Source organism: Panicum hallii, chromosome 7 (assembly GCF_002211085.1).
Source record: "Panicum hallii strain FIL2 chromosome 7, PHallii_v3.1, whole genome shotgun sequence".
Classification (NCBI taxonomy): Eukaryota; Viridiplantae; Streptophyta; class Magnoliopsida; order Poales; family Poaceae; genus Panicum; species Panicum hallii.
The window spans coordinates 1050999-1061105 of NC_038048.1; the positions used below are offsets into that span (position 1 = coordinate 1050999).

At 43.6% G+C, this 10107-nt stretch overlaps 1 protein-coding gene across 2 annotated transcripts; it reads right to left on the reverse strand.

Annotated features, from left to right (window-relative positions):
• Positions 1-530: 530 nt before the first annotated feature.
• On the reverse strand, positions 531-9283 carry LOC112899607 (fatty acid amide hydrolase). 2 transcript variants are annotated; one of them, XM_025968141.1, is made up of 19 exons: positions 8765-9282; positions 8607-8667; positions 7776-7966; positions 7559-7688; positions 7336-7413; positions 7102-7249; positions 5632-5744; positions 5472-5547; positions 5095-5166; positions 4865-4916; positions 3817-3897; positions 3668-3751; positions 3249-3352; positions 2993-3085; positions 2738-2806; positions 2171-2235; positions 1603-1664; positions 1259-1354; positions 531-884 (listed from the first exon to the last, which is right to left on the reverse strand). In XM_025968141.1, the coding sequence occupies exons 1-19, from the start codon at positions 8990-8992 to the stop codon at positions 825-827; spliced, it is 1863 nt and encodes a 620-aa protein (XP_025823926.1). In that variant the 5' UTR covers positions 8993-9282; the 3' UTR covers positions 531-824. The 2 variants fall into 2 exon arrangements, with proteins under 2 accessions (XP_025823926.1, XP_025823927.1); XM_025968142.1 differs by lacking the exon at positions 2738-2806 and having other exon boundaries at positions 8765-9283.
• Positions 9284-10107: the final 824 nt, after the last annotated feature.

A 10107-nucleotide genomic window follows, 5' to 3' on the forward strand; every position in this document is an offset into this window, starting at 1 on the left:
TCGCATTCTCAATTGGGTCTATGAACTCTCAAATTAATCATACGGCTCCTTCATCAACTTTTGAAGTGGTTCATTGTAAAGTTCACTCGAGGTTTATCAGTCATGGACTTGCATTCGCACTTGGAATGAACAACTTATGAAAGGACTCAGATGATCACTTTGAGAGCTCATTGACCCAGATGAGAATGCGAGAATAGTTTACTAATATTTTACTCGAGAAGAAATATACACGGGTGTTGGTATGACACCGCCCCTTCCGCCTACCAATTGCCGAAAGGCACAGCCTATAAGCTGGGCACCAGCAGTTGATCTCTGACTTTGCAACAGCGATGTATCAATCAGTGAGCCTTTAGGAATCGTGCTGAGAGTCTGGTGACCATCAATGGTGGAAATGGAGGCACCACCGGCTGCACGATGGGGCGGTGGCGAGGGCGCCCGTACGAACACAAGTTGGTGGACAGGAGTGGCTCTCGATCAGACAGGCCCATCATCTGTTTTTACTACCGAAAATGCCCCGCCTTAGCGATATGATAGAGGATTGAGACTCAGAGCAGCTTGCCGAAAAAGGGACGGACGGACATCAGCAGACAACATTCACACTGTTTCACACCTCGTGCACATCCATGTCGGTATGTCACAGTTACAGATTGATTTCTTTCTACGTCAGACTTATTACACCTTGTGCAGGAATGGTCTGCAGGCTGCAGCCATCCCCATCGTGCTGATGTCAGACAACTTGAGGTGGTAACACTCTTCTCAGTCACGATCAGCGACACCTCATCACCCACGCCGTCACTAACAGAGGAATCATAGACGGCGGCATTTCAGGCCTTCAAAATGTCATAAAATGCAGCTGGCCGGTTCCGTTTCTTCAGGCACAGATCCTGCAACATTTTCATTCAGATGCTCAGTTTCCCAGAGTCCCACAAGCAGAACAAGATATTTCCAAGTGAAAGCCTCAGAAGAAAATACGTTTGTTTCACTCCGCATTCATGCTTAAGTTATCCTTTTCAGTAAAAGTTGCGTAGCTTAATTTTATTTACACTGTAATGCTAAGTGATTAGCCACCTTGCAAATAGGCTTTTTGATGTAATCATGTAAGTACCCAGAGTACAGAGTAGGTCATTTGGTGCTCAAGACACTGCTGTTAAAAGATAAGTGCCAGAAAATAAATTTAAACTTAGTGGATATAACTATATGACCAGATTCTCTGCTGAAACCACAACTGTGAAACGTAAAAGATTCACATGTACAGTACCTCCACTGCAGCAGCCACCCTCAGTAAGCTAGCCTCACCCCATGGACGACCTATCAGTTGCAAACCTATAGGAAGGCCCTGCTTGTCATGACCGACCTGACAAGACAATAGCAAAACCAAAGTATAATGTTATGCATTTCACCTATATTAAACCAAAATCATCGATTTTCTTATACAAGCTCTGAAATGCCAAATGTATAGCCAATTATATAGGCATCAATAATCCAAAAGGCTTCAGTATATAATATCGAATGGCAATGTTATGGTCAGGTTCCAGTGCAGACCACATGAGGTAACTAGAAGATCCAATGTGTACTCAGTTATGAAACATTGATACCACTTACCGGCACAGTTATTGCTGGTAGACCAAGAAGGTTCCCGGCTATGATGAATCGCATCAGGTAAGCTGCAACAAAGGCAAGTGTTAGAAAAGCTGTATCTGATCGCAGTAGAACAAACCATACTTACACTGAGCATCAAAGTAGGTATATATCGAGCTAAAAGAAAAACAGGCATAAATATCTTTCTTAGTAAATTGCTCAGAAATAATACTGATGGTGAACAAAGCTTCCCACTAACCCAGCATAAGAGGTATGGTTCCTTCTACACAACGAAATTAATGGAACCACCAAACTTCTGTTTTGTTCAAACTTCAAACTAAATGGCTTATCGAGCAAGCAAAAAAGAGGTAAATAACTACAGCCCTATAGTGGAACCATCTTGGCTTTTCTCTTATACCAGCTCGCTTCAATGTAAAACAGCAACAGAGACAAGCTGTCAAACAACAAATATATGACGTCCAGCATGATAGCACAGATTGTGAAAAACATGAAGACTTGTTATAAACACTTTTTTCACATGTCAAAGAGCTAAGTATGATGCCCAAAATACAATATCCTGCTAATAATTTACCTGACACAACGTAATCAGATTCTCCTGACTTCAGAGCACTTGGTGGTATTTTTGGTGCGGTCATGCTGGAAAAAGAGCACAGTTGCTTAGTTCTTACAGCAATAGATAACACACTTCCTTAGAGGTAAGGTGTATAAAGCTTCTTGCATGTAAAATAACCATGTACACATTGAGGTCCACCATCTTTCTAGGGAACATAGATAGATACTTGCAGATTAGATGTCACTTATTCCTGTCTATTTGTCGATTGACAAATATGAATTCAGGGATATTGTCTAGCATGATGCACTTCACTTAAGTTGGCAACTGCATATCTGACCATTCCAATACCACACTGATTTACTTCCATATAAGATATAACTCAAAAGACCACTTTTACATTATACTCTATTGCTGCAAGGTCAAACTTACACAGGTTCAACCACTAATACACAGAAATCTAACAGTTTAGATTCGTCATGTGAAAATATTAACATTATATTTTTTTAGAGTACTTTAAAAAATTAAAATGTAATGTTTAGGTCATAGACATGGATAATTTATAAAGAAACTTTCTGCATCTATTACCCAGTTGTAGGAGTTGCTATGACATCAACCTTCTTGAAAGCTTCCATGTGATAGTGCATTATCCTCCTCCTATATAAGCCCCATCAAAAGGTGCACTAAGCACATGATTAGACAGTATAGGAGAAAAACTACAACAAAACACAAGTATCTGGAGTCCCCCAGTCATATTGCCATAGTAGGTCAGCAACAGATACTTTATACTCCACTGCATAAATCAAGATAAGGGAAAAGAGCAAAATGAATTCACAAGATCACCTTATGCATTGAGAAGCCACATAATCAGTTGAAGAGAATGACCCAAAAAGTGCCAAACTTGTTCGAGTGTCCAGTGTGAATTCAGTTCTCCTTCTGTAAGAGACAAAAAATATTTTGCTTAGGATAACCCCTTCTAGTAATAACTTAATTGCTGTGGGCCAATAGTTTTGAGAATTATTTTCCCTTGGAAGAAAATGTCTAACAACTACTTCTGGGATAACATTGCAAAAATGATATCCATCAAACAGATAGGTACCCTGCTTTGTAATGAGGATTCAGGTCACAGAATGATTCTGAGCCAATTGAAACAACATGGGCAGTACGCATCTCTTCAAGCTCTGGTAATATTATCTCTTCTATCTTGAAAGATGTAAATCAGGACTTGTTAGCTGAGATGCCAAAGAAGAGCTGAACGTGCATATATAATAGATACCACGTGATCAGCTCAATAATCAGTTGTGAGGAACTGCAAAGAGCAAATGAAATGAAAACAGAATTCCTTTTTATACATCAAAAGCCACATCACTACACTGCACTGACATTTCTATTCTCAGAAGGGCTTGTTCATATTAAGGAGAATGATCTATTGTAGCTTAAGTTGACAATACGACTAGTAGAAAATGTTAAAATCATGCATTGTTGTCGTCCAAGTTGTGGAGATAGAAATGGGCTTACTTGACATCCAAAAGTGCTACAAAGAAGTTTAAGTGCATCTTCACATGTACTTGATATCTCACGGTCAGAAACATCGTGAAACCACTACAGAAGCAAATTTCATTTTAGAATAGGTATACCAAAATAACATTTAAATTGAAAATATGTACCTCTGTATATTTCCCTATCCTAACTGATCCCAGGATATTGTTGTTGTCAGGAGATAACAAATTTGGGACACACAACGGTGACTGCAGAGAGGAAAGAAACAAAAACACAGATGTTGTGAGCATCAAATGTTATCTTGTTAAACCATGGTGCGTTTTGTTGGAACAATGGAGAAGGTATAACATTTCACTGCACTATGATTAAACACCATGGGGATCTAAAATTAGCTATGGAAAACAGCAAAGCTTTTCAGTCTGTTGTGGGGACCTGGGCTCCAAGGAAATGCAAATGTTTCATGTGGCTAGTTGCCCATGGCCGTTGTTGGACAGCGGACAGGCTTGCACGCCAGGGCCTTTCCCATCCAGAGCATTGTCCTCTTTGTGAGCAGGAAGAGGAGACAATCAGTCATCTTCTCTCGCCTCTCGGCATGTGTGTTTGCCCAGCAGTTTTGGCACCGGATATTGAGCTGCTTTGGGTTTCAGGATGTCATGCCTCAACCAAACAGTGTTGACTTCTACTTGTGGTGGCAGCAAGCATGTGACAGAATGAGTACCGGTGCGCGGCGTGGTTCAACACCCTGGTCGTGCTAGGAGCATGGACTATTTTGAAGGCAAGAAATGAGCTGTGTTCAATGGGATCGCTCCCAGGGTTGATAGAGCCCTCTTGCTTGCGCGGGAGGAAGCCGAACTATGGATGCTCGCAGGTGCTAAAGGGCTAAGTGCAGTGGCCGCTGTCGCACTCCCTGACTAGGAGTTAGGCGATAGCCCAGTTGGTCGTGGCGGTAGTAGTCATTTTTGGCGCGAATGTAATCCTTTAATCCCCAGTGGTTGGGGGTAGTGGTGTGTGTTTTGGGTGCGTAGTGGTATGTGTTGTTTGGCTATTTTAGCCTTTTTACGCCTCTTCTTAATGCAAAGATATGCAGCTCTCCTGCATATTCGAGAAAAAAAATCAAAGCAAACTGCCTAAGACTGACTGACTGTCTGGTATGATCCGACCGCATACAATTGACATGAAATAACAGGCAAGAAATATAAAGACATAATATCTTACTGGTCTAAGGGTAAGCTTATCCATGGGTCTTGAGCCTGCTATTGCAGAATACCTGAAACACCATACAACACAATTAACGGATACCCAGTTTTATCAACAGGATAGTGACACCTAATGATACCTTATATCACAAAAAAACAGTTATAAAACTTTTAACTTTATCAAGAACTAAATTTAACGGGTTTATGCAGGGGATCTCATGGTATCATATAGCATGCCAAGCTGCTTACACTAGCATAGCATCCTCGACTGATGATGCAAGAGGAGAAGCAACTTCAACAGTCCCAGCATCACAAAGTACCCTGCGAACAAGATATCTAGTTATACAACAAGAAACTGCACGACTTTGAAAATTTCTAATGAGATCCAGTACAAGATAACTGCATGTAGCGACTAAGTTGTCTGATTTGGTTGATTGTTAGACAGTACCATGCAAAATAAAAGCATAAGCAGTTTCAGAACACAGTGGATGCTAACTTTTGACTAGAGGTCTAGAGCAGCTTATTTTAGTAATATTGGAAGGTTGTCTAATCCGCATATAACAGACATGACTGGTAACAGAACAACTCTGGTAAATATTCAATGAAATGGAACTTCTCTTTATTACCCAGTCATATCGGTCCGCCCATATGTTGTCTTGAAACCAACAATACCACAAAGAGCAGATGGAATTCTAACTGAACCTGTTGCAGAGATAAGGTAGCAATCAAAGACTAATACTGATAAGAATCTAGCGACAATCATATCACAGTTCTACATGTACAAACCTCCACCATCTGTTCCAATCGCTACTGAGCATAACCCCGATGAGACTAATGCAGCAGGACCAGATGAAGAACCACCAGTATATCTATCGACAGAATGTGGATTTCTTGCTGTCCTGCAAGATAAGTTAACAGAAAGTGAAGATACAATGACAAAAATATATAGCAGAAGAACAGCGAGCCAGATGAAAAATTATCTGATCATGTGATCATTGAAATAAATGGCAATTCTGGGTTCCACTTTTCTTTTGTACCTTTAAGAGTAAGGTTATTTAATAGATTGATACTGCTCATAGTATTTGTGTGCATTCCAGAATTCTGATTGAACTAAGGTTATTTAATAGATTGACACTGCTAGATCATAGTATTTGTGTGCATTCCAGTATTCTGATTCAAGCATTTGGATGCTCCGATTCCGACCTCCACCCCTCTGTATTCGATTGCATTCGTCACACCCCTCCTTCCCCACGCCGCTTTCTTCCCCACGCCGCTCCCTCCGCCTCCGCTCTGCGCCCCCGCTCACCTCCCTCCGCAAGCGCCCCTCATCCCCCGCTCCGCTCCCACCGCCGCCGCTCATCTCCCCCGCGCGGTTCCCTCCGCCGCCGCTCATCTCCCCCGCGAGGCTCCCTCCGCCGCCTCCCTGCTCCGCCGCGCCCTCCATCGCGCCGCCCTGCTCTGCCGCATTGCGCCCTCCGCGCTCGCACCCTGCTCCGCCGCGCCCTCGTCGCTCTGCTCCACCCCACCTCGCCCGCGCCGGTCCGCCGCGCCCCTCGACCTCGTGCTGCTCCCTCCGCCGCGTCCTGCTTCGCTCCCCCGCCCGCGCCCGCGCCTCGGAGTCCGGCGCGTTGGTCGTGGCGCGCGAGGTGCGGGAGGTCGTGGTGGCGTCCTCGACGGCCCCGAGCTCCGTTACACGAGGGAGAAGAGACAAAGGCGAGTCCATCTGCTCGTAGGCTCACCTCCCGCGCAAGGAGGGGCCGGCAGCGTGAGAAGCAGCGGAGAGAAGATGAGGATGGGTCAATTCTCAATTTTGCATATGCACACCCAAACATGAATTGGTATGTGCGCCCAGTTGAATTCAATCTAGCAATGCCATATACATCGAAACAGTTGCTTTGGTATTGAACCCATTTCAATACTAGGTCTGATTTGGTATTGAACTCAATTCAATGCCAAGTCTCCCAATATCGACATTCAAACAGAGACTAAGCTTTATTTCAAGGTTAATGGAGTTTGCTTCTAGGAAGTACTTAGGAAACCATTTGTTTTAGCGAACTTTAGGAATAGCAAGAAAATCACGTAAACGATATCTGACATTTCTTTTGTGCTCTGAATGTCTAACAAGCAAGGGTATTTATTTTACCCACACATGAGTAGACAAAAAAGCAATATATCCTTTGGCTTCAAATAGAAAAACAACTACATAAAGTGTGGACAACTTAAATAGAATGAGTAGTTGTCAATTATTGATCATACCCATAATTTGGATTGTTTCCAGTTACCCCAAGACCAAGCTCGTGCATGTTTGCTTTCCCAATAAAGATGACTCCACATTTCCGCAACCGAGCGACACAGACTGCATCTTTCTCCACAGTGTGGATTTGGTCAAAAAATGTTGTAGCACCTGCCATCCAAAGAAAACATAATGTGTTTTGTCCCACCTGAACAGTGACACAGCAACAAATGAGAGCTTCAGTCAATCAAACTAACCCTTTGTTGGATATGGGAAACAGTCGATGTCATCCTTAATGGCAACAAAGATCCCATCCAAAATGGACATTGGGTTTCCTGGTCACGGGTAGCAATGTCACGAAAACTGGATAGATGAGAATTCTAAATGGAATTTCTACTTGAAGCCATTCAATTCATCTGCATTATCACGAATTGGTCCACTTCTAATAAAGAGAATCAATATAGTCAAGTTGTGGCAAACCTTGCTCAAATCTTTTTGTGGAAGCCTCAGCTTGCCTCCTGAGATCATCTGCATTAAAATAGATTAACATTGGCATTGGAGGCTTCTTGTTGTTCCACTCTTCCACCCCCGCAATGACATGCTCAGCAACCTATGTCACCAATCAGAGTCAAAACAGCAGAGATGCAGGAGCGCGACCAGAGAAGCATGCAGAAATTCTGGCTAGTGGACTACTTACAACTGATGGAGTTGTGATCCCTGAGCGGTATGCATGTGCGAAGTCACGGATCTTCCAGTAAAGGAAAGGGAGCTTCTCCTCGGTCGCCCAACGCACTGACGGATCATATGGCGGGAGGTACTGCAGTGCTTCATGGACTCTTTCCACTGGGTGCCTATCTTCCCCCACTAGCACAACTCCTGGCTCCAGGTCTGAACAATTTGGAGCGGGGACACAAGAAATTAACAACACACAGCGAGTAATATGACAATTCAAGGAAGGAAGGAATAGAGACCCAGAATTGAGGTAAAAGATTTTTCTATCCAAATAATAGGCCTGGGAACTTGGATTATTATCTGGATTACTTGGAACAAACAAGTTTTCAGTGGAGTAAAGCCCTTTTTAGAGCCTGGAGTAGAACTTCCATGTCAGATTTTTGCCACGGTTCTCCATAGGGCAAAAAAAGGTAATAACATCTCTCAATCTGCTAAAGCACTGTCACACTGTTCTTTTTTTGGGGGGTAATATTCTCCTTTGTGTAAATCTGTAAAGTTTGCTTAGTTTGAAATAAGCTAAATGTCTAGTGCAACATCAGGTAGATGAGTTGAGGAAATTTAGGTGAGCGTTTAAGATGCCATTCTGAACTTTTAAACCTCTCGAGTCAAGCAAAGAGAAGTAGACGAGCTGACTGTTTACGTCAGTTAAAATGTTGTACTGTTTTTAGATGTTCAGACTTCAGAAAGTGCAGGTTGCCAATGTCAGTGGGACAAAAGATGGCTAAGTCAACCACAGACGCCGTTGTTGGTTACTTGTGCCGAAGAATGAATGAAATTGGGAAGGGCGGTATCCTACCCTGCGGTGGGTACTCCGGGTAGTACATGGGGCGCTCGGGGATCACCGTCTGCTGCAGCATCTGTCGAAATCCATTGAGAGGAAGGATTAGGACTAATGGTGAATGGGAGGCGGCAGGAAGCATCCAAGAGGGGGATAATAAGGAGGAGGAATTTGACCTGCGGCATGTTGTTCTGCGACTTGAGGACGGAGGTGATGAGTGGGCCCAGGAGGGGCGACTCCATGAGCCAGAGGAAGGCCCTGAGGGAGAAGCCGGTGAGGTGCGGCGCCTGCAGCGTGGGCGGCTTGTACCGGACGGCGGAGATGTCCACCTCCTCCACCGGCGTCATCGCGCGCGGGGAGGAGCCCTTCGTCTTCCCCCACCCCGTGGAGCTCGATCCGCCCATGTATAACCAGCCAATCAATCCGCCCCTTCCGGGTTTTCCTCGATCGACGGGGGTCGGACCGTCAGAAGAGCAGAGTAGCAGCAGGAACCAGGAAGAGAAGAAGGAATGAACCAAGGGGTGGGCAGGTGGGGTTTATGCGTTGGTGGTGGGCGGAGTCGACAAGGCAGGAAGAAGGAATGACGCCAACCAACCAAGCGGGAGGAGGGAGGAGGAAGACGACGACAATGGCGGGCACAGCCCCATTAAATTCAGTCAGGCTGGACAGGAACTGCAGCGCCAGTTGAGCCGGTGAGACCACGCTTCCCCGTGCCTTGCTTTCATCATCTTCTAGAAGGAGCTGCACTCAATCGCACAAGTTTTTTTTTATAAGAAAATTCCACAAGATTGACGGCGACCGACGCGATTAGGAACCGTTTCAGGCCCTGGGAAATCAACATTTTCAAACCCATGCATTGTTGATGGGAAAAATTCCACATGAGTTATTCATTTATATACCGTTCGCGATCATGCAGCTTTTTTTTCTTTCAAAACGGACATGTTCGCCTTCGTCATGTTGCACCTTGGGATTTTAACCATCAATAATATGTTAAATAAAAAAATATAAGCCAGCATGGAATTATCCATTGGTAAAATTGTTGACAATGATTAAATCAATTCCTTTTGCACCCCAAGATAACCAAACCATTACATATGCTTAAAACCGGACGCTACAAACTCGTAGCAATCAAAATATTGTCATCTATCTTTAATCTGGTGCAATAATACGCTATTTTTGTACTATCTAGTGATTGCCCTCAAGTATATTCGAGTTTTATCTCTACCCATGTTTTCTTGGCATGAAATTTTTGACATTAGTTTTCTGAGGCCGAGAAAACTTGACGCATGTTGTGGCATGACCCTTAAACTATTTTTTTGACATGTCAACAATTACCCCAATCAAGTATGGCCAAAAGTCTGGGCTTAAACTATGTTTTTGTTTAGTTTTAGTCGGCAATTATGTCTATTGGTCCGATTTACCCTTTAGATAACATTTTCTTTTGTTTTTTCTTTTGCAGGTAAAAGAGAGCTTTATTGATTAGCGCGAAAGATTACAATCATTTTGATCAGTTCCGCGA

Excerpts from the sequence above, each read along its gene's own strand:
- LOC112899607 (XM_025968141.1), bottom strand. The coding sequence starts at position 8,992 with ATGGGCGGATCGAGCTCCACGGGGTGGGGGAAGACGAAGGGCTCCTCC. Across the intron at positions 7,689-7,775 it reads GGATCACAACTCCATCAGTT|GTTGCTGAGCATGTCATTGC; the intron begins GTAAGTAGTCCA and ends TTGGTGACATAG. Across the intron at positions 3,898-4,864 it reads ATAAGCTTACCCTTAGACCA|TCACCGTTGTGTGTCCCAAA; the intron begins GTAAGATATTAT and ends TCCTCTCTGCAG.